The 23772-nt window shown below is 39.2% G+C and overlaps 1 protein-coding gene across 2 annotated transcripts in view; it reads left to right on the top strand.

Annotated features, from left to right (window-relative positions):
• Positions 1-23772, top strand: part of DNM3 (dynamin 3) — a gene marked incomplete at both ends in the record, with an annotated part of 168274 nt that overhangs the window by 9000 nt on the left and 135502 nt on the right. For both annotated transcript variants that reach the window (XM_083867687.1, XM_083867688.1), the window contains 8 exons: positions 7348-7421; positions 14997-15146; positions 16538-16741; positions 17371-17469; positions 18318-18478; positions 20158-20300; positions 22082-22217; positions 23139-23206. In XM_083867687.1, coding sequence (XP_083723813.1) covers positions 7348-7421; positions 14997-15146; positions 16538-16741; positions 17371-17469; positions 18318-18478; positions 20158-20300; positions 22082-22217; positions 23139-23206 — 1035 coding nt within the window. The remainder of the gene's footprint in view (positions 1-7347; positions 7422-14996; positions 15147-16537; positions 16742-17370; positions 17470-18317; positions 18479-20157; positions 20301-22081; positions 22218-23138; positions 23207-23772) is intronic.

A 23772-nucleotide genomic window follows, 5' to 3' on the forward strand; every position in this document is an offset into this window, starting at 1 on the left:
AGACATTTTCTTGAATCCTAGGAAGTGCATTTTCTTCCCCTGAGTCAGTGAACAGTCTCGCCTTTCTCTGTGTGGAAATGTGATGTGGGGTACTGTCACTGCTATCAAAATACAGCATTAGATTGGTCTGAGCAGGTCTGTGCCTTCCTAGACTTGACTTCAAATGTCCCCTACTTTGGAGAACCTGTTGATTCCAGTTTTGTTTGATGGAAGACTTTACCATTTGGACCAGAGTAATTTTTGGCACTAATTTGCTCATAGCCCTGTGATGTCCAATAGGGGAGATTTAATAACTTCTGGCAGCTTGTTGGGTAGAAATGCTGCTGCTACTCACAGAAAGCATCTTCCAGATCCGAGAGAAGTATAATGACAGGGAATTCTGAGCCTGCTGTCTCACCAGTCTTCTACATGAAGAGGAAATTTCAAGCTTTGCTTTCTCACCTGAGTGGTGCCTATGCACAGGCATTGAGCACACTTGTTACGGAGGTGCCCAGTTAGTGTGACTGGAATCCCTTGCTAGCTTTTTTGCAGTTTTTCAAGGGCTCTTAAATAATTTTTTTTTTTTTTTTTTTTTTTTTTTTTTTTTTTTTTTTTTTTTTTGCTACAATTAAAATCAACACTCTCATATTCCCATAGCTGGGTCTTTGTGGGTAGACTTTTTTTTTTTTTTAACATTGCCCTCTGGGTTTGTTTTGTAGTTGGTCTCAATTCCGTAAAGGAGTGGAGGGAAAAGAGACCCAAAGAGACATTTTAGGCTGCTAGCTTTCAACACTTTGTTTTTTATTTTTCTTAATTCAACCTGTGTTCTTACTTGAAAGTGATGGATAGGATAATTGGAGTGTCCCTGCTTTGCTGCTGAGGTCCAGTAGTTCAGCAGTGGTGGTGAAGGACATTGATGGGTTGGAAAATGGCTTCTCAAAAAAACCAAGTTTAGGTACCCTGCTTGAGAGGAAGAGGAACTGACAGCCCTGAGGTGTCTGGATACTCTGGTTTTTGCCCCTAAAGCCCTGCACACACTGCAGGGGCTAATTGTGTAGTTGTGCTTGATTGAGCAGGTTGATTAAAATGATCCATCAGTAGAAGGAAAATTTACCTTGAAAGAATGGTTGCTGCAAACAGCCCAAACATGAACTAAGCACCAGCCATCTATGCTGTGTGTTTTCCAGAAAAACACTGGAAAGATCAGTACAGAGCTTCAGGAGCTGATATATCTGAGATCACTAAAAATCCAGATGCATTTAGCATGCCTGGTAGGCCTAATTAAGATAGGTATCACTGGTCTTCAATAAAGCAGATTAATTGTCTTGTACATCTTCCTGTAAGGCTCATTATGTTGATTGCACAGAGCTGTGGGAGACCCTTGATTGACACGCATTGTGCCAAACAAAAAAACATTTACTCTTCTGCAACTAATGAAAGGAAGTGAGGGATCAAGTGGTGACTGACAGTGAGAACTGGTCTCTGTACTTGGAGCTGATGAGGAACAGCATATATGGCCAAACAGGAGTGTCATTGTAGAAACACTGCTGTGTTATTGAATTAAAAAAGGCATGTGGTTGAGAACATCAAAGCACAACTGAGGCAGTGCCTGGAGGCTTTTGAGGCTTCTTGAAAATGTGTCCTGGGGTTATCTTTGTACTGTCACTTGAAGGGTAGAGAATATGTGCTTTCAAAGCCACTAAGAATAAATACAGTGGTGTCTTGTGTCAGTGATGACAAATCTCATGGACTTAATTCCTAAGAAGGACTCCATGTAAATGCAAAGTACATTTCCCATCTCTTGGACATACCTTGTTTTGGAATGAATTAAAAGTGAGGGAAGGATCTGCTGCTGGATCCTCCGTGGGGTTGGTGAGCACAGGAGCAGGTGAGATAGAATGGGCACATCTGCAAAATAGGTCTGCAGATGTGTATTTTTAGCATTAAGAGTTCTCCAGTTACAAATTAACTGGATGAGGTTTATGGCTTTTTAAAACCTGATGGAAGAAGTTATAGAAATGTTTCATGCCTCCCGTCCTCAGGCTTACACTGCACTATGCTTTTTCCTGTTTCTACAGGTTTTTAGCATTTGCTTTGAGGCTAACAATGAGAAATGGAAGAAAAACAGAATCTTTTTGAGTGCTTTTGTGTGTTTTCCACAGAACTTGGAGATGCTGTATGGACATGTGTCAGTGTTCCTGTGAAACTGTGTGGCCTTTTGCACAAGGTATGGTCATTCAGCTGCTAATATGGGCCACAAGTGCTCCTGGTGTGCCAGGCTGGAATTGTATAAAACAATAAACACTGCTGGAAAAAGGCCCAGGAAAACTTTTGACTTTGGGCACAATTGCTTCCTATTGCAATTAAAGCTGTGTTGCATTCCTTGGTAAAACTTGGGAATAAGAACCTGTGGGGAGCGTTGCCAATGCACTTTTGTGTTTATTGACTGCTGATGGATCATGACCTTTCTGCATTTGAGGATGGTTTAGGGTCTTGGGATGGACTTTATGTTAGTGGGGGAACTTGTGTGACTTTGCTGCTGTTATCTGGCACAATGAAATAGATGGGTCATTTCTGCCTCTCTGTAAGAGAACTCTGGCTCTTGTCCTGAGCCTGGCATGTTGCTGCCCTTTGTGAAAAATGTGGAGGCTTTTCCTTTGGAGGCAATTCTGATATTTTTAACAATTCATCACTATCCATTTGAATTGTTTGTAGCTTTTTAATTAATGCAGTTACTGTGTAATCATTGACGTTTTCCTGGGTTATTTGATTTCCTGGATTCCCCCTATGTTTTGTATGAATTAATTATATTGGTATTGATCTAAATTAGTTCTGTTTATCCTGTGTGATACTGACCGTGTAACTGATCAAACCACAGGAAATTTCTCAGCCCTATACTGTCAAAGAAAAACAAATATAAGTTACTCTTTTGAAACTACAAGTAAGTTTTAAACAGTCATGCATCATCACTTTTCACACAAACTGGGGATTCTTCTGGTTTTTGGTTTGGTTTTTTTTTTCATAATAAATACTGTTAGTGTACTAGAGATCTCCTAAATGGAAACTCTCCCTGGAAATCCCCCTGAAACATGTTATGTTTATGTTTTATTTGTTTGATGTGTTCTTCTTTGTAAGCTGCAGTCCTGCATTATAATGAGACCACCTCACTGAGGAGCTCCTGCCTAGGAGCTTTTCAGCATTTCCCAGCAGTTTCTGCCCTTCCTGAATTTTCCATCTCTTCCACGAGACTCTTCAATTAATGTGTCATCTAATTACTTTTTCACCTGAAAGCCCCAACTGGCTTGTTACTATAAACCACTGAAGTGTTGGTAGGGCCACTGATAACTTGTTTCACCATAAGTTTGAGGCCTGGCTTTTAGCAAGTCAAATTTAATTGTTATCTCTTCCTTAATATATTAAACAAACAGTAGACACCAAACTTAGTAGATACACTTGTCCAGATCTCTGGTACTGGAAATGAGCAGTACTAGAGAACACAACACAGCTTATGTTATGCAGTAAGAGGTAATTTTATAAAGTAAAATTTTTTTAGCCCTGAAAACATTTTGCTCTTGCAAGTATTTAATGATATTGTAACAGCTGAGTGTGTTCTAAGATTGACAAGTTCCTGAAGGGACGTGCTGGCAGAGCTGCCTGTTTGGCTCTTATTTGCATTTGATACATTCAGCACTGGCCAAGCCTTGCTGATGGACTGTCCTGTCACTGCTGCTGCTGAGCCGGTACAGCTGCTGTCAGCACAGTGCTTTGTGCTGAAAATGCTCTGAGAGGGAAGATGTAAAAGTAGTTGGAATCTTAATGCAGGATGGATGTCTCTTAAAGCAGCAGGGCTTTCATTCCCAGCTTTTTTTTTGCACAATGTGTTTCTTCTTTCCTGCTCCTCCTCACTGTTAAGTGGTCCTGCAGTTGTGCGCACAGGTGCTCCCAGGCTCACTGCCCCCACCACAGAAAACCTTCTCTCCCCCTTGTTGGTGCCTTAGAGCACAAATTCTCGGGCATGAATATTTTCCTGGATGGATTTCTTTGCAGCTGCTTCAACTCTGATGTGAATTTTTTCTCCCAATTCTCACTAAACAAATGTGTCTAAACCAAACTAGCTGTCTCTAGTCTGTCCTTATGAGAATGTTAGGGTGTGCCCTCAGGACATGGAAGGGGCATTGTCCTTGTGGTCAGAAGGAACCTTTGAGACTTGGCTCTGTTCATTCCTGTTGTATTTCTTGCTGCTGTTACTTGTATAAGTTTTGGGATCCTTTCTAATACAGGGCCGTTTCATTCAGCACCACTAACAAACCCTTTAGAGAATGAGGGGAGGGGAGGAGGAACTGCATCCTGTCCTGTGCATGTCAGAGTAGGCATTTCTGCAGAAGCAGTTGTACAGCATTTAATCTGATTCCCTGAAGTGTGGTACTAGGTTGCTTTTCCTAAAGATGCGCAAGCTATGTTCCAGATTTGACTTACATTTCTCCGTGTGTTAAAAAAAAGCCTTTTTTTTAAAGTAGGGTTTATGTATTTATTTGTAAGATCTGATTTTGAACTGTACAGAGAATGCACACAGGTGCCGTTGCTTTGTGGATGAAGCTGAAATTTCAAATGTTAAAAAACCCCCCTTACCCTGTGGGCAAATTGACATCAATGTCTCTTTCATAGAGGTTAAACACCTTTTCAGTGGTTAAATGGTGGTGGAGAATTTTCTTCTGGACTCTCTCTGTGAACCCATTACCCTTATTCTTTGACTTTTTCCCTCTTCAAACTGTGCATTTGTAGCAGAAGTTTTATGTAGCTGGTTGTGTGATCAACACAGATCTCCCTCTCACCAAGCAGGAACCTCTCTCTGCTGATGTTTGCTTGAACAGAAAATAGTTCAGCCCGTTAGACAGGGTTAAAGAATTCGTCTCTTTTGGGCATCAAGAGGATGTTCTGAAGGAAAATTATTGTCTTACCTTTCTTTCTAATTTTGCTGTTGAGGAAAGGTCAGTGTTGTGTACACTGGGAGCTGCATTAATGCAGTGTTCTTTATTGCTGAATGTGCTTAGTCTGAAGCAGAAAATCAATAGTTCTTTTCAGACTGACTCCTCAAAGGATTTTCATGTCTCCTGTGACGCTGTAGAGGACACTGGTTTGGGTGACCACTTTGTCCTGAGTGGCAATTCATTTTAGCTTCTTGATAGGAAAAAAAAAATATTTTAAAAACAGATATTAAGTGCTTGAAAACCAGTGTATGAAACTGTAATCTTAACAGGCATTTGTTACCTCCTGGGCTGCTGTCATTTCAGTGCATACAGAAGTATGACCATGTTCCCATTACTATTTTCTCTGTTTCCCCATGAGAAAATACCAGTAGATGTTCATTGAGGGGCAGCTTTCTCTCTATCACCAGATACTGAAATTATGATAGAGACCTGTCTGAAGGCCTTTGGCATCTCTTTAAGCTAATTACTGTATCCTGTTGCGGTCTCAAGTGTTGTAAAGCAACACAGCAGATTTAAATCAGTACACCTAATGTTTTTGCAGTGTCTTTGCTGTAGAGATTACTTGAATTCCTAATTAATTGTACTTTTGCCTGCAGGTCTGTGTTTGAGTAGGGAAGTTAATGAGCGAGCTTGTGTTTGAACAGCCTCCCCTTTCATGGTTCGATTTGGTTTGTTGAGTAATCACATTGTAGGCACACATTAACAGGTACTGAGGAAGGGAAACACAGTTTAGCTAGAAATTAACACTGTTTCGTTCAAGATGCTGGGGAGTTCTAAAGTAGTGCCGGGCAGAGCTGACAGCTGGTCTTGTTCCTCAGAGCCTTAGAACTGCTTGCATATGTTATTTTTTTATTTTTTTATATATAGCTGTTAGGTTGGGAAGGAAGCCTTCATTAGTCATATCACAGGTAAAGTTGCTGTGTTTCCTCTCTGGCGAAGCTTTGTCACCTTGTTGGTGCTTGTGGAAGGAGATTCACTGTTGCATTCCTGAGCCTGGCTTGTCCTGGGACTGCTCAGACCTAATATCCTCTGATTTGCATATTATTGCAGATAATATCCTGGGTATTTGTGTAGTTTATTTTTCATAGATGTACCCTCAAGGCCTGTTTTAAACCGTGCAGGTTTGTGTGCAGCCTTTAAAAGAGCTGCCAAAGTCAGGCTTCCTTTAAGTAGTGCAGGGTCAGTATGAAGATCCTCAGTGGTTGTAGGCAAGAGGTGATTTCCCAGGTGGCTGGAGCAGACCTGTCTTAGCAGTTCTGTCCAAAGGGCTGACAGGGCTGTGCTTTGTTCCTGTGACTCCTGTCCTTCTCCCTGACCCTCCCAAAGACACTGCACATTCCTGCCTCACCTTTGTGCAGGCACTTGGGTGTATAACAACAGTCACCCACATCAGCTCTGCCCTTTCACTGAAAATTCCTGCCCTAATCCTTTGCTGTATTGCTTTTCACCTGAGCCAGAGAGGTGAGTTAGCAGTGCTGCTAAGGCAGGCAGGAAGGTGATTCAGCATTCCTTGTAAGGCAGGAAAAATGAAGGGATTTTGATGAGTTTACATTAATTGAGCAACTCTGTTTACCCCTGAATTTTATTCCTCCAAAGACATTGATTTGAAGGAAACACTCTACAAAGCCTCTCACTGAACCTCATCTCATGGTTTTAAAATGTTTAATGGCCTGGCAACTGGGGAAGACACTGAGAAAAATGTGTTGTTTTGCTTTGGGTTTCTTTTTTTTCAATTGCATAAGGAGTCTCCCTGTCTTTAGAGACATGGAAAGGATCATAGGGATGCATAATGATATGGCAGAACTGGTGTCTTTGTTTCCTTGCTTGCTTTCTGGTCCAAAGACACTCTCTTCCTCTGTCCCACAGGACTTGTGGTGTTCTGCTTTCACTAAAAAACTGGGCAGATGTGTTGGTGGAAAAGTTATTTGGGGATGTGAACTGGCAGAAGTCGAGCAAGTGAAGGAGTAGTGCAGAGTGCTGCCAGTTTGGTTTGTGCAGAGCTTTGGTGTGTGAATGTGTGTGTTCCTATGTCGAGATCCTCCTCAGAATAAGTGTGCAGCCATGACAGAATCATTTGGGTAAATCTGGGCATGGCTTCAGGAACTGTTATTTTGCGAGGTGAGATATTGTATGTGATGGTCTTGAAGAGGCTTGGTAATGCCCTGAGACAGTAATTTAGTTTTGATACACATTTGTCTAATATATAATGACCTACTACTGTCTTGAACCAAAATTAACAGCCCTACTTTATAGGAGTATTTGATATAAATCTATCCACACCAACTTTCCATTTTAATACAGAGGAGGTTCCAAATTAGTCCAATATGTTATGTAACTGCACTTTACTTCTGGCTAGTAACTATTTTTTTAATGTTTCTAGGGATTTTCTTCCACGAGGTTCTGGAATTGTGACAAGACGACCATTGGTCCTGCAACTCATCACTGCCAAAACAGGTAATCTCTTCCTCTTTTGTGTCTGGACAAAGTGCTGATGTACTTCAGCAGGAGAAAAAACTTCCTTAAGAAGACATGAGCAATGTGAAGGAAGCTGCCACCAGACTGTCTGGAACAAAGGGCTGCTGCTTCAAAATCGTATGCTCAGGACCCTCTCATCACATTTCCCATTGTGGGAAAATGGTAACATCTCAATCCTAGAACACATGGTGAATTGAATCCACGTCATTACACGCAATACGCTTTGGAAATTAGCTTTGATTTATTCATTTCTTGATGAGCTTTGCAGTTGTATTAGTTAACACACCAAAACTACTGCGCTTCTATCTTTAACTCTTGCTCCAGTGCACACAGATTTGATTCCACACAGGCTGTTTTCAGAACTTGTCTTTTTTGCTTGGGCTCACTGCACTAAGTAGAGCAGAAGGTGGATTGGGGGAAAACAAGGGCTGTGTGTGTTTGTCTGGTCAAAAATATAACTGTTTTTGGATGTACCACTAAGCTATGGGACATACTGAGATCTTTCATGAGAACTCACCACTCTGTACTCTTCCACGGGGCACTTGAGCTGCTGTGGTGTAGCTCAGTTCCCTGGCACATCTGAAAGCAGCTATGGTTCACCATCATTCCAGTTTTTGGTGTTGCTACTTCTAAACCAATGTAAGCAACACAAATCACTGGTTTGCTATTTACTTCTGCTCAAAACAGTAAAAAAAGAAACGAAATAACATCCAAACCAGCACTCAAAACCAAAAAATGGTCTTTGAATTATGGATCACGATGAAACTGAGGAAAAAACATTATTATAGCTGCCTGTAAACCTTTACTCTGTCCCTGTGTGTGAGGTGTAATTATGTTTTTGTGTATATTTCTTTCCTGAAGGTCTTTGCATTGTTCAACAGGAAGGTAGAATGCAGTCTGCCTGGGCTTCAGGGTTTTTTTCTGAATTATTGCTTTTAGAACACAGTCATACTTTCAATGCCTCTATGAAATATTCCATGTGTTTACAATGTGGAAGAGAAAGGAAAAACAGTAGAATTTGTTATTTCTGCATGCTCAGCTTAGGAACTTTAGGGTAGTGTTGTATGCTTATAATGCTTCATATATGGTAAATATTAACATTTGTTTCAGGTGGAGAAATGAACACTTGCCATTTCTGCAGATCTGGCTTTTGGCCTCTAACAGATGATGCAGAAATGCATGAAATAAGGCTTAGCTGTGGAGAGTCTTCATCTGATTTTTCCAGCACCATGCAAGAGCAGAAGAAAGAAAAGCCTTGAGCTTTGTGCTGGCAATTCCTTTCAAAAAGCCTGAACTGAGGGGACCTGTCAGTAAATGAGCATTTACACTCTGCCCTCGAGTGGTTAAATACTTATTCACTGACACCCATCCTAACCTCACCCTGGCTGCTCTGTGTTGACCTCTTTTGTAAAATCATCATTGTCCCTTGGTTTAGAGTTTTTCTCTATCTGTTTTTCCTCACTACTATGTTCCCAAGTTATTATTGGCTTTAGGTAGGCCTCTAGGTTTCATACAGGTACCTTCTCTGCTGAAAATTAGTTCTTCATTATAGCTTAAATAACACAACAAAAACCTTAAAAAATTCGGGAGAGCTGAGTTGCAGCCTAATTTTGTGTTTCCTGGATGCCAAAGTGCATTGCTCCCTTTGGGAAATGCTGTGGCGTTCTTGCTTAGGATTAAATGCCAAGACCTTTAAAATGCAAGCTTTAATTATTTTGTTACTTTCTTTAAACTTTGTTCCATTGTTGTTGCTGTTTTTCATGGTGAAATTCCAAGTAACTTTATCTTCTAACTCACCTTTATTTTTGTGAACCAATTTTAAGGAAAGAAAATAAAGAAAACTGCTTAGAGAAGCACAGTGTTCTTTTACAGGAAGCAGATGCTGGGCTGATTTCTGTGAAGCCCATAATTATCTACAATGTTATAGAATAATTAGAGGGCTGTATCAGCTAATTCTTGCTGTAGTAAACAGAACTAATTCTTAATCCTAGGATTTTTCTTGACACTTAAAAGTAACTGTTAATCTTGGAGTATTCCTTGGGAGAGAAGGGGCACTTTCTATACAGGCATGCACAGATGACTACAAGATACTTCAGGAACATTTTTGAAGTGGCTGAGAATAGTTTTGGAATGTGAATTTGATTGACAGAGGAGGTTAAATATTCGTTTGAGTCATTGCACTAAGAGATGAGAATGAGCAGAGGAGGCATTTGTGCACATCAAGGTAAGAGAAAGCTTTGCCCATCCATCATGAGGGTCAGACATGGCACGGAAGGGTGCAGCAGGAATTGATTGTAAAGGAGTTACTAGTGATCCTCCAGCATCTGAGAGATCTGGTTAAAGAGCTGCTACCCCTCAGGGGTAACAATAAACAATTCAATGGTAAGAAATGCATCTCATGAGAGATGTGGAGTGTGTGTGTATATATATATATATATATATTTATTTTTTTAAAAAAATTTTGTTTACCTATTTTAAGAGTTCCGTGTAGTTTGTACAGAGCTATTTTGCAGTGACCTGTTGGCCTCCTTTAGTCAATGACATGTTTTAGTGGTCCCAGCACAATTCCTAAATGGCTTTATGGCATTTGCACTCCACATTCATACAAATATGTACTCTGCTGAAATATTGAAGGTAAATACTAAGTTTTTAATTAAATATTGCAGGTACCAAGTCAGTCTTTAGTAGTTTTAGTATTTTTCTCTGAGTTTGATAATGTGAGAAATTGTGTGTCTTTATGATGCAAGTGTTGGTGCACAGCTGACTTGGGATGAGAATTTTGAGTGTACTTGTGAGCTGGTAGGTTTTTCTTCCTTTGAGTTGGTGTTCCTTAATTTTTACATTAAAGCTTATTGCTTCAACATTCTAAGTTTTTGTTTGACAACATAGAGTGTAGTTCTTAGCTTGGTGTTTTTTTGATCTAATACAGCAGTAAGGTTAGGTAGTTTTTGTTGCAGTTAATAGTTATTTTAACTGGTTCTGCTGAGTAAGCTTTCGAAGGTAATGACTTGAAATTTCTGAGCTCTTGAGAGATGGGTTGGCGTTTTTGTTGGTATTTTGTTTGTTCATGAGTTTTTTGGGTTTTTTTCTGCTGCCACCCATTCTGTGTAACCTTAGGCAATCTGTTCTTCTTGCTGTGCTTTCTTCTGCCTGTGCAGGTGAGATAATGACTAGATTCTTTGAGATTAGGTACTACATTGTTTTTGAACAGCACTGGCAACAAAAAAATGTGTGAAGCCTTTGTAGTAGATCTTCTCTTTGTTAAAAATACATTGCCTGCTGTGTAAATTGTGTTATTTGTTATTTACATCTTAAATATCCTGGCTCTAGGAAAGTTATTTTCCTAATGTTGTTAACTGTTTCTGGAGCAATTTCAGATTTTCTTCTTGCTTCAGCAGATTAACAAATTTTGAAAATCATTACTGAGTGGACATTTTTTAGATAAATGAGTCATATTTATAATATCCTCATTTTTTTCAGTTCTGTTAATTAGCATACTAAGTGGAAAGTAAATCATAAGGTTTAAAAGACATTCTGATTTTTTCTGAAGTCTCGCAGATGCTCTTTTCTATTGAGGTTGTTGAGCTTTAATCCAAATTTCATGTATTGCAAGACTACTCATCAGGCATGGCCATCTTCTGTTGCCATCTGGTGGTAAAAAAAAAATCCTCTAACAGAAAAAGAAATATTAAAAGAATTTAGACTGGTTATTTCAGCTAATACAAATGGTCTTAGAGACTTCATCAGCTGGCAGGCATTTGGAGGTCTTCGGGGACAAAAACTAGAAAAATGCCACAGTGCCAATAGCAGGAAAGAGAGCAGGCACTTTACAAGGAGGAAAGGCAGACAGTGGCTGCCATTTCCTGGATCCCACTCTCATTCAGATGATGAACAGGGATGCTGGAGAGAATGCTTTTCCTCCTCTGGTACAAGTGTCTACCCTTGTACTGAACCATTTCACTGGTTCCTAAGAGCATGAACTGCTGTCTTGTGGTTGTTACTTTGCTCAGGTCTGCACTGCTTTCCATGTTTAATATCTTCTGCTATGATATTCTTGTCATTCTCTACATTGCCAGGATTTTCTGTTTTGTCTTCAGGAAATACCAGGGGACTTCTGTTTCTTGTAGCCTTTCTGCAGAAGGTTAGCAGTGGAATAACTCAGTTCTGAGTATTTCATCTCCAGCTTGTTAGAAAAGCTGGAGAAATGGCAAAGCAGAAAAGGGATTGTAGATTGGGTAGGACAACAAGGGCTTTTGATACTTCCTCTCTTTTCAAGGCAGCACCATTGAATGATTTGCTATGGTCTAGATTCACTGAACTGCATTTACGCTGTTCAGAAAAAGCTGGCCATCATCAAAGAAAAGGTGAAGTACTTTGGCTGATGTTTATTTTCATGTTTTTAAAACACCGTTTTGAAATCACTCTTTTGAAAAGAGTTCTGAGGCTTTGGGAGATGCTTTATTGAAGGTAAAAAGTGTTGTTGCTTGAGTGATATCTCCCCAAGGGGCTGACAGATAGAAGGTGCAGTAATAGCAGATATTCCTCCTGTGCTGCATATGTTTAAAATGTTTGCTACAGTCCTACAATTTAATGCACCACCTTTTTGGAATACTTTCAATCCCTTTTGAGTACTCTTCACTGGATACTGCCACCAACTTGGAGCAACCCTGCTTGAAATCAGTTTGAGAGCAGTTCTGAATCCGGGTCTCTGATCTTGGTGAACTCCTGACCTCTAGTAACAGATTATTCTGTACAGAGTAAAATCTTTGGGCTTTGTAAGCTCTTGGGCTCAGCCTGATGTGAATGGAGGATGTTTTCCAAAACATCCCTTATGTATTTCCAAGGGCTGCTCCTTGTCACCTGGCTCTCTTTAGCTTAGAGACAAATTTATGAAATATCTTAAGTGTTTATATAATTTAAATAGTTTGAGAACAGCAGTGGCTGTTTAGTGCTCATAACAATATATCATTATGCTAGATTAAATCATAATGGCATAGGGAGATGTAACTGATAGGAAAAATAAGGAGCATTTTAAAAGATAGGATCCCACATCATATGTCATTTGTGTGATTTGTCTAATTTAATCAAAACTGAAGAGATAATTAATCACTTGTGGATGCACTGAAGGAACTATGGTAGCCTTTTCATTCTGTGTTATCCAAGGTGCTTTTAATGAATCTGGGGGAAAAAAAGCTAGTTTAATTGCGAGAACTGTTTTAATTTTGTATCTAATTGTTCTTTCTCTTAATCTAAGTTCAGTTTTATAAAAAGAAAGACATGTCTGAAAGCTGGGTGTCAGGCAGGATCACTTTTTCTTGTCTGGCCTTGTGTCCATCCCACAAAAATGTAAATAAAATATTTTCTTAGTATTGTTCTGTGCATGAAAGCTGGAAAGTGGAGATTACATTAAAGCATGTGCTTCTCCAGCCTGGCTGGAGGCATCACTGCCAAGGACAGGCTGAGGGCTGAAAGGAGCAGAACAAAGCGCTGCTTGTCCCTTGGAATTCTTATTCCGTAGGCTGCGTGTGGCCCTGCAGGTTAGGAGCCACCCTGGAGTTTATCCCTTCAGCACTGCTGCCACCACAGATGGCACCAGGAGCAAGGAGTTTTGATAAATATTAACCCAGCTAAAAAGTAGCAAACATTTTTATTTGGATTGTTTTCAAGCCTTGTCAGACAGTGAATCTATTACTGAGTGTGAAGTGGGACAAAGAGAAGAGCTTCCTTGGCTACCAGCTGAGTGAACTGGTTACAGCTGGGCACCAACTATTAATTACTGGATTTAGAAATAATTTCCTGAGAAAATCTGATGATCCACGGGGGAAAAAAAATAACTAAGAAGAATATGTATGTTTTATGCCAGGAGCTGTGCATGAAGAAGTGGGATAAAATATGAACCACTTGTCAGCTCTTTTTTTTTCATTAGGTATCTATTTGCCAACCTTGAGATGACAAATTTTACAAATGTAAATTCTCAACTGAGATATTTTATTTTGTGCACCATGTTATTTTTCTTTTTTTGAAATATTTAAATATTTCTTTTTTTTTTAATAAACAATGGATAATTAAACAAAACTCTCAGTCATTGTCATTTTGCTGCTGGAGCTGAAAAAAGGATATAAAATAAGGTGGTTTTTTATTAGGTGGTCTTTTGTTTTTAAAATAAGCAATGTATTTTTGTCTAAACAAGGGTGAATTTCCCTCTTCCTCACACACTGAATCTGGAGGGATTATGGTATTGTAGCACAGACAGGTGGGTATTTCATGTTTTCCCCTCCACTCTGTCCTTTATTTCTGTCAGTTTGCTTTAACTATTTATTGTAGTTTTAACTATTTATTACTATTACTTGTTTTTAACAGCTCTGTCAGTAATAGTAACAAAGTGACTTTTGGGGAACAAGCTTCTGTACTGACACTTAAGGTCCTCTTTTAATCCATATTCTCACATCTGGTGTTGTCAGCTGCTGTTCTTAGAGTACCAAGCAAGCTCTTTGCACTGCCTATTCTGGGCTTGTTACCAAGTAACATTTTCTGGGGAAAAAACTTCTAAAGGGAACTTTGAGATCTGGCCTGGCTTGCAGGATGAAAGGAACTGGAAGGTGCACAAGTCTTTTCAGCCTTTCTCCTGGGACCTGCTGGGAACAGGATGTGAGCTGGTGTCTGGAATTACTCTTTATGTCATTATTTCTGATGGCAGCCTCACTATGTAGATAAACTTTTGTGTTCTGCTTTGAAGGAAGAAACTCCAGTTTTAAAATCCTGGGATGTGCTTTTGGTTATGCAGGCAACCAAAAGGTTGCAGTAATTACTATCAGTATTTGTATTCAAAAGTCAAAACAGGGAGTTAGTGTCTTTGGATCTAACAAATTATCTGTCTCTGATTCCTGGTCAATGCTCTTCTAAGGTAAAACAGCAATTTGTGTGATGTTAAAGACCTGGGAATTATTTCTGTTCTACCACTTCAGTGAAATCACAGCTATTCCTATAGACACTTTTGCAAACTTGTAAACATGATTCATATTTAGACTACAGGAAACTTTTAGGAAAGGAGAAGCTGTGTTAAAAATATTACAGTGTTTTTAAGTGATCTTATTTTCATTTTGAACTTGTAAAAATTTACAGAATTCATTATTAAATTAATGTGTAACGTGGGGTGTTAGTTTTTGAAGCAAATGTTAAAAATCTTTCATGGTACAAAATTTGAATTACTTTTCCATTTAGGATCTATTAATGAGATCAGATGAAAACTCAGAATCTCATTCTTAATCTGTTCCCTCTTCTATTACTGTAAATGCCATATAATTGAATCTTTCACATTGTTCCAGAAGATGATGTGCTAAAGATAGGAGCAGTAAATCACATCCAGTCAACTTGACTTTTAACTGAGCCTTTCTTGTTGAGGGCTGGTTTTCAGATGTGCAGTCATAATGCTTTTCTGATAGCCATGATGACCAGCTTTTGTGCCCACACTTCTGAAGAACTCTGGGGGCTTGAAAGTGGGTGTGCAAGTCAATGAGCCTGTGAAATGCAGAGTTGTTATTGATATTCTTACAGAATATGCTGAATTTCTACACTGCAAAGGGAAGAAATTTACTGATTTTGATGAAGTTCGTCAGGAAATTGAAGTAGAAACAGATAGAGTAACAGGAATGAACAAAGGCATTTCTTCAGTTCCTATTAATTTAAGAATATATTCTCCTCACGGTAGGTAAAATCATTCTATTTTACATTTATGTCATATAAACATATTATGTGGCTCTGTTTGTGTAGCCATCACCTTTTGTATCTGTTCTCATTGACTGATCTTCTGGGCTGGAAAAGGTTTGAGGCTGAGTTACTAAAGACCAGTAATGGGACTTAGTAACAAAACTTCCTTTTGGCACTCTCCAGAGGAATTCCCTGATCCAAAAAGTCTCTGTGTCTCCCTGCCTTACTGAAAATTTATTGTTTGCTGTCACTAAAAATATAGTCAGACAGTAATAGCGTTTGAAGTTGCTTTCTGTTGAAGACCCCCTGTATATATCAAAGTTGGTTCCTCTGGTTGCCATCTGCCCAGTTTAATGAAGACAATCTAGAGAAAATGTTTTCCATTGAATCTGTCTTTGATATAGGACAAGTGGTGTGTTTGGCTGAAGCACGTGAGTTTTTTTAGCTGCAGAGAAGCTTAACTAAATGCCCTGCCTCAAAGCTTGTTTTTGTTGAACTTGCTGACTCCAGGAGAAAGTGAAAATTTCCTACCTATTGCTTTTGCTTTGTTTTATTAGGATCAGTCTTTTAGTTCAGCCATGGTTGTCTCTGTTAACCAGACTCCAAATACACTCCTGATTTCCTTTCTAGGAATTGAATTTTTCTCATTTGTCCGAAGGTTGCTGTGTCACCCCAGTGGCAGGATACTTATCCCCAGCCAGGATGCCTCTAGTTGGCACTGTGGCCTTTACTGGGGAAATCATACCAGAGCAAACCAGGTTTTCTTAATGGATTAATTTTTTCATCTTTCTGACTTTCTGAAGATGTTACAGATTTAAAAAAACAAACAAACAAAAAACCCCCAAACCAACAACATATCCCCAAGCCCCTTAACAACAGTTTTGCTATATAAGCTAGGCTAGCTACTGATTGTTTTTTGGGATTTTTTTAAATTGGAGACACAGTTGAAAACATGGTCAGAAAAACACTATATTTAAAAAATAAAACCAACTGTTTTGGGTTTTTTTTGGAGGATACAATGAGAGTGGTCTGTTGCCTGTGCTCCTGTTGCTGGACAAAACTCAGAAAGCTGTGTTCATTTGTCTTGGAGCCCTCAAGGGTATTTGATATAAGCATCATTTTATACTAGTTGCAATATTTCAAATATTAAATATTACTAATAAATCCAGAGATATCAGACCAATGGGGGAAACAAGTCTTTGCAGATTGTCAGGCATTTTGTTTGAACTGTTTGGCATTTTGTTGGCAACTGTTGACATATTTATCTGCTGGTAAAGGTAGTTATGTGGGGTGTATGTGACCTAAACTTGTCTGCAGCCATGCATGTGTTGACCTCTGTGTCAGGTGTGGTGTGCTAACCAGTTTTATCATCCATGTTGTCCATATAGTCTTAAGCCTGACCCTCATCGATTTGCCGGGAATCACTAAAGTGCCAGTGGGGGATCAGCCTCCAGACATTGAGCAGCAGATCAGAGACATGATAATGCAGTTCATCTCTCGGGAAAACTGCCTGATCCTGGCTGTGACTCCAGCCAACACTGACCTGGCCAACTCAGATGCCCTGAAGCTGGCAAAGGAAGTGGACCCTCAGGGTAAGCAGGATTGAACGTTACCAATTTGTGTTCTCAAGTGTAATAACATAATTGAAAATAAGAGACTGACTCTGGTGGGAAGTTGTGTAATTTATAATATGTAATACAGATGTGTATTTATATTCTCATATGATCTTCAACATCACAGTATAACTGTTAGATCAATATTTTTTGGGTAATGTTGCTGTAAATGAATTTTAAAAATGTTGTCAGTATCTCTTATGAGCAAGTGCGACTGTGCTTATTTAGGAATTTTTGTACTGCTGGGCAAAATCGGGGATGGTGGTGATGGGATTTCCGGATACCTATACCATAAATTTTATACAGTCATATTGTAGGGATGCTGAGCTTTTTTAAGGAGTTTTGAGGAACACATTTCAGCACTGGCAATTATGTTCCCTCCTTTTCCAGACATATCATAATTTGAGTTGGAGCTGTTATTGTGTGATAGATTTGAGAAGGGCACAGATATGTTATCCAGACATATCATAATTTGAGTTGGAGCTGTTATTGTGTGATAGCTTTGAGAAGGGCACAGATATGTTATTACATAATTGTAAGATGTAATTGTTCTTCTGAATCTAAATGATTCTTCAACAACTTTTTCCTCCTGCTTCCACTCTGGTCAGGCCTTAGGACCATTGGTGTGATCACAAAATTGGATCTGATGGATGAAGGAACAGATGCAAGAGAAGTTCTAGAAAACAAACTCCTCCCTCTTCGTAGAGGTGAGAATGTTCAGTTGCCTTTATTTGCAGTCCAGAAAGTGGCTTGGATGGGGTGGTGTTGGGGAGTCCTGGAGATGGATCAGAGGTTATGCTGGACTCGATGTGTTCCTTGCTTTTGCAGTTATCTATTCAGCAAACATAAAGGTGGCTGTGCTAAAAATATCCTTTCTGGACCTGAAAAATCCTTGCCTCCTCTGGAATATGCAGCGTAATGCCAGCACATGTCATTAGCCAATATTTTTCTTTTCTGCCAAGTTCCTTGTAACAAAAGAATGTTTTTGGTTTTTTTCTTTTCATATGACAGAAGCAAGCACCAGAGCTTTGGTGATCTTGCTGTAAACCAGTTTTGATCCTTGCCATAAATTTTCCGTGTTCTGGCAGCTACTGCCACATTTGCTCATTCTGTTAATAATATCAAGAATTTTGATTCTAGTTATAATTTATTGGTGAGACAACTGTCTCCTCCCATGGAGCTTGTTGGTCCAGCAAATGAGAAGAATTTTTTTTTATTATTTTGTTAATGTCATATCATTTATCTGTGTAGACTGTGTGTGTATTTCAATTTTATTTCGGATTTTTGTTTATTTTTGAAGTGGTTTCTTTGGAGCTCACCAGAGTTTCAGATATTTCTCTATTTGAATTGATGATTTAAAAGGAAGTCTATCTGTTATATGTAAACAGAATGAACAATTTAGACAGTGTTAAGGTTACTTTTCTTCTTGTAAACATGATCTGAAATGCGTAAATTGGAAAGTTTTGTTTGAGTGAGACAGTCTGGTTCTATTTAAGAATTCAGTGGTTCAGGCAATAGCTGCATTGATTTACCCATTGGTTTTGTCTTGTTTTAGGTTATATTGGTGTTGTAAACAGAAGCCAGAAGGACATTGATGGGAAGAAGGACATAAAGGCAGCTCTTCTAGCAGAAAGGAAATTCTTTCTTTCCCACCCATCCTACAGGCACATGGCAGATCGGATGGGAACACCATATCTCCAGAAAGTTCTGAACCAGGTGAAACCTGAAGCCTTTGTGGTTAAAGGCAGGTTTTTAATGATAGGGCCAATATAAAAACTGTATTAGAATGAAGTTGGTCACTGAATCTCACTCATCCTTTCCTGCTTTCAGTATTTTTAATTTGCTCAAGGTCAAAACAAAGCTGTATATTACATGTAGCATACAAAAGCTTGCTGAGAGTTGTAGTTCCTGACTTTTACTGGCAGTTCTATGCTCCCATGTCCTTTAGAATACTGAATATGAACATCAAAAATAAGATTTGTTTCCCTTCCTGGAAGTATACCATCCTGTTCCTCAACTGTTACATTTAACTTATCAATTGCCCAGTGTTTTGGCATTCCTACAAGTCCAACTTGGTACTGTTTTTTCCAGCTCACTGTCAAATTGCAGCTTTTTGTCTGGAATAGGCAAAGACCAGGTCAGCCTGGTTTTGTCCATTTTTCACAGCAGCTGGAAACAGCTGGAATGTTCCTGATCAAAGTAGAAAAGTAAGGGGCTGGTCTGCTTAATTTTTTGCTACAGTGACTTTGCAGCTGTAACTTGACAGCCAGGCTATGGAGTGCTCTGGGCTCACTCAAAAAGACTACTAATGCCATTTATTTGTGCCTCAGAGCCAGTGTCTTCATCAGGATGCAAGAACTTGCTTGTACCCTGCATTTTTATCTGTGTTTAGAATGTTTTGCCTTGGTTTACATCTGGAAGTTTAATCCATATATCTTAGTTTGGAGACTGAAACACAAGCCTTTCAAATGTCTTGTCTGGCCTGACTTGCATTGCTATTGACTTTTTTGACAGCTGTTTTGAATATTTACCTCCTTCAGTAGGAACTGTTGATCTTCTGTTGCTTTTACTGTGTGTAGAATGTTAGATATGGGAAGATCTACATAGTTCTGTCCTCAAGATATTGGGGACCTATTGCGGTTTCAGGTAATATTTCAGTTTCTTTGTATCCACAAGGTGGTGCTCCAGGGAAACTCCAGGTTTTGATTTTGTGCCTGTCAGTCTGCTGAGCAACTTTAAACTTGAGTTTATATACTTTGGTGTTAGTTTAAATGTATAGCTTGTCTGGCTGGAGTTGGGAAGAGAGTTTGGGGTATAGTGGAAGAAGTCCAATTTGCTTTTAATTGAGGAATGTGTCCAATACCTGAGAAATTTGTGGCACAGGTAAGTAATGGTCAGTGCTGTCTTAACACATTAAAACATATGTGTGTGTGTGTAAAAACACACTGTGAGTGCTTAGAATCTCTTTCTTTCCTTCTTTGCCTTGTGGCTGTAGCATAAAGGAGTTGTTGTGCTGAACAAATACATAGGGAATTGTAAAACATTCTTAAGAAAAGCAGCAAAATGGGAGTGTGGCATCAGCACAGTGAGATGAGAGGTAATTTTAAATTACCCATGTAATGTGTGTAACTTTTTCAGGTGTAACTAAACAGGTGTGTAGTAACAGGGCTTAATGAGTGAAAGGATGAAGGAATTTTTTCAGCCTCCTAACAATGTATGTGCTCCAGGAATATTAGATTGTTCTTTAACAGTCTCCATTGCATCAGAGATCAAAAGGAACTGCACTGGTAAACTAGCACAGGTCGTGGCTGATATGGTTGGCAGCCAGAAGGAAATGATTGTGCTCCTACTTTCATCTTTTTAACAGTATAAAAAGACTTTTATTTACTTTTTAGCAACTTACCAATCATATTCGGGATACCCTGCCAGCCTTCAGAAGCAAACTCCAGAGCCAGCTGCTTTCTATAGAACATGAAGTAGAGGTATACAAAAACTTCAGACCAGAAGATCCCACCAGAAAAACGAAAGCCCTATTGCAGTGAGTGTCTTTTGTCCACTTTTCTACTTTGGATGGCTTTGGTTTGCTTTTTTCCCCCTTCTATCTGATTGGTTTAAATTTAAACATTAGGATATTGTTAAGGGTTCTTTACACAAGCTCCAAAGAAATCTGTGTTTGATGTTTCAAAACTCTTTATTTATACTACAATTTCAATAGAATTTGCCCAAAATGAATTTTAGTAATCCTAGAAAGGGGAGAAAGCAGAACAAGGAAAAGGCATGCAGATGTGCAGCAGAAATGATCAAAGGTAAAAAACTGCTTCTGATTGTGTAGACACATTCTTCTGTCTGCCAAAAAGATGATCTCAAACAAGGGAGAGACATTGTGTTGCAAGTCTGTAAGATGAGGAGGCTGGAAGAAGAATAAAGAATGCTTCTTTTTCTAGTATAAAAAGTTGGCTGTCCAAAAGAACCTAGAGATGGCAAGGTCAAAATTAATCAAAAATAGTCGTCCTTCATATTTTGTGCACCTAAGACCCAGAGTTCTTTGCTGCAGGAGTTGTTAGTAAAGGTTTGCGTGTTTTCAGAAAGCAGTGAGGCAAATTCTTGAGGATTATCATCATCAATTCTGGATTAGAAAGCTTTTTCACTGCTGAAGTCACTGTCTGGTTTGGGTCTCATCTGCAAAATAAGTCTGTCTGATGAGACTTTGATAACAGTGATGGAACAGAGATGGTTGTTCATCTGACTTGAATCAGATGGAGGTGGAATCGCAGCCCTGTCTTGATTGTGGATTTAGCACCAGGGAGGAAGGACAATGCTGATTTTGTGGATTGAACACCACTTAGCACCTGCTGCTTTGCTGCATCTGCTTCCTTCCTTGGCCTCTTTCCAGGGATGCTGGATACTCAGTACTGCCTATCTTTTCACCTGAAAGATCTCCTATTTTCACTCTCCCATTTTTTTTTCCTTCAGTTGTAGCCCTCTGTGTTTATATGCAAATAAAATTTACCTCTTAGAGAGGAAACATGTGAAGGAAGAAGAAGTGTAAAATGTACCTAGCTCTTCTCTCTTATGTGCCTGTTATCACATTCCTGTTCTGACTAATTTCAGAGGTTTTCAGCATTCTCAGTTCTCTGGGATAGATGGTAATAGTGCTGGATTGTGATAATGTGTAAGTGGGGCTGGATTTATTCTCTAATTAAAACTTTGGAATTCAGGGGGAAAAGTAATCAATCAGCTGAACTAGAGATGCTTTCTTGAGCCAGATGAAGACTGATTTACTCCTTATTTTTGTAACAACTGTTCAAGAGAGTAGAGAAGAGTTCCTTGTGACTTTACTCCAGATGTTTTGGTTGCAAAAACAGAGGGACCTCAGCTTTGACTTTTCCATGACTGGGAGAATTCTCCTATGGGTTTTTTTGAATGGTCCTGCTGCAGAAGTCAAAGCACAGCCAAGTAAGCTAGAGCTTGTGGTACTGGCATGTCACCACGTTAGTACTAGTCCTTGGGTTTGCCTTTTGGCATGGGGAAATTCCTTTGCGATCTCCTCTGAATTTTCCAGCACTGGATTCACATCATGCTATTAGACTGCAGTGCAAGACAGCAGGGATGCAGGGAGTGTGTGTAGGTGGGGGTTCTATGGATTGGCAGCTTGGCTGAATCAGCTGTACAGGTACTTTTGGTAATTGCTGAATGTGTTTGAATGCGCAGTACAGGTTGCATAGTACTGAAATAAGAGCTGGTAGTTAATACGCTTAAATTGCTCTGCGTTTTGATTGTTCTTTGTTTTTTCCTTTCCTCCCCTTCTTTGACATTTAGGATGGTACAGCAGTTTTCAGTGGACTTTGAAAAAAGAATTGAAGGATCAGGAGATCAAGTTGATACACTAGAACTTTCAGGAGGTGCCAAAATCAATCGTATTTTCCATGAACGTTTTCCGTTTGAACTCGTGAAGGTATTTATCTATCCTGCTGATGTGCTTTATTTTATTTATGTATTGTTATGTTCATACTGATAGTGAAGCCAAGAGAAGATCTCATTGAAAGAATAGACTTTTAACTGTGGAAGAAATTACATGAAGTTTTAATAGCGACATTAGGCTTAACTTCTAGGATTGGATGCTGAAACATGCTAAGAATTGTAAAATAGAAGAATTAGAATATAATTATAGTCCCAGTTCATACTATTTTCTATGAGCTCCTATTGTTTTATCACAAATGGCACCTTTCTTCTGATTAAATGGAGCAGGCAGACAGAGTTGGTAATTTGACTTGTGTTCAAGTAGCTGGTATCTCATTAAAATGAGAGTTATGGAAAATAGGCCTTTAGGTCCCTTCCAACCCATATCATTCTATGATGGTTTGACTTAGGTAATGGCCCTTTCATTTTTGACCACACCGACTTCTCTTCAAGCTAGCTGGCTCCCAAGAAACTTAAAGAAAAGCTTTATAACTTCATCATTGAGACAACTCATCTCTTAAATTTAGTTGAAAACTGTAGAATTGGAAGGGGAAGATAAACAGACCATAATCACAGAAGTTGTAAGTTGTACCACTTTAAGAAACCAGGCTTAAAAAAAAAAAAAAGTGGAGTCTTCCAAATCCTGTTTCTGGCTTACTCTGTCAAGTCTTTAAAATCATTCCAGCTGTTGGTATATCTGGAATGGAAGAGTGTGTGATTTTCAACAATATCTACTGGTGCCTGTAGCCTCAGTGCTAAAGACACTTTAAAATACTTAAGCATTGTTTAGTGTAATTAGGAGTTACTATTTTAACAGCTGAACTTGCTTGTCTTATGGTTATATAGGGAGAGAGGATATTGTCTGTTTTGTTAAAACCTTCCCCTAATGTGCTCTTGTGTGCTGCTGTTCCTCTAGATGGAATTCAACGAGAAGGAACTACGGAGAGAGATAAGTTATGCCATCAAGAACATACACGGGATCAGGCAAGTGCTCCCATGTTTTCCTGCTTGCTCACATGGTACAGGTGCAATATCTTCCCAGAGCATTGCTCACAAGCTTTGTTGTTCTCAGTGTTTTGGGAAATGTTTCTTGTGTTACCTGATTGGTAAATTCTCAGATGGTTGATGCTGGTAGCTGTGGTGCAGTATTTGACCTTTCCTTGCTTGCGTGCTCGTGAGGTCTTGATTTATTGTTGTGAACTGATAGTTTGGGTGTGCTTTTATAATGTGGGGTTTTTTTGTATAATTTATCTGCCAAGGTAGACCTTGGACAACAGTGTTTGAAAGAGAATCAAGGACCATTTGTTTAGAACTGGGTCTGTGGGGTAGCTGTTTATAGATTCATTTATTCTGCAGTGCCCAACTGTGAAATTCTCCATGTCAGACTCTGAGTAACAAAACCTTATTTTCTGGTGTGAGTGAAAAGTGCAGCCATAGGATTCTTATGGATTTGCAGTGCCAGGGACTGTGCATGGAGTGCTTGCAGCTGCTGCTCATCCCTAAGGTTTGATGCACTGCTGCTGAGGCTTTACTGCATTGTAGCAGTACTC

This window comes from Zosterops lateralis, assembly GCF_965231275.1.
Source record: "Zosterops lateralis genome assembly, chromosome: 9".
NCBI classification, from domain to species: Eukaryota; Metazoa; Chordata; class Aves; order Passeriformes; family Zosteropidae; genus Zosterops; species Zosterops lateralis.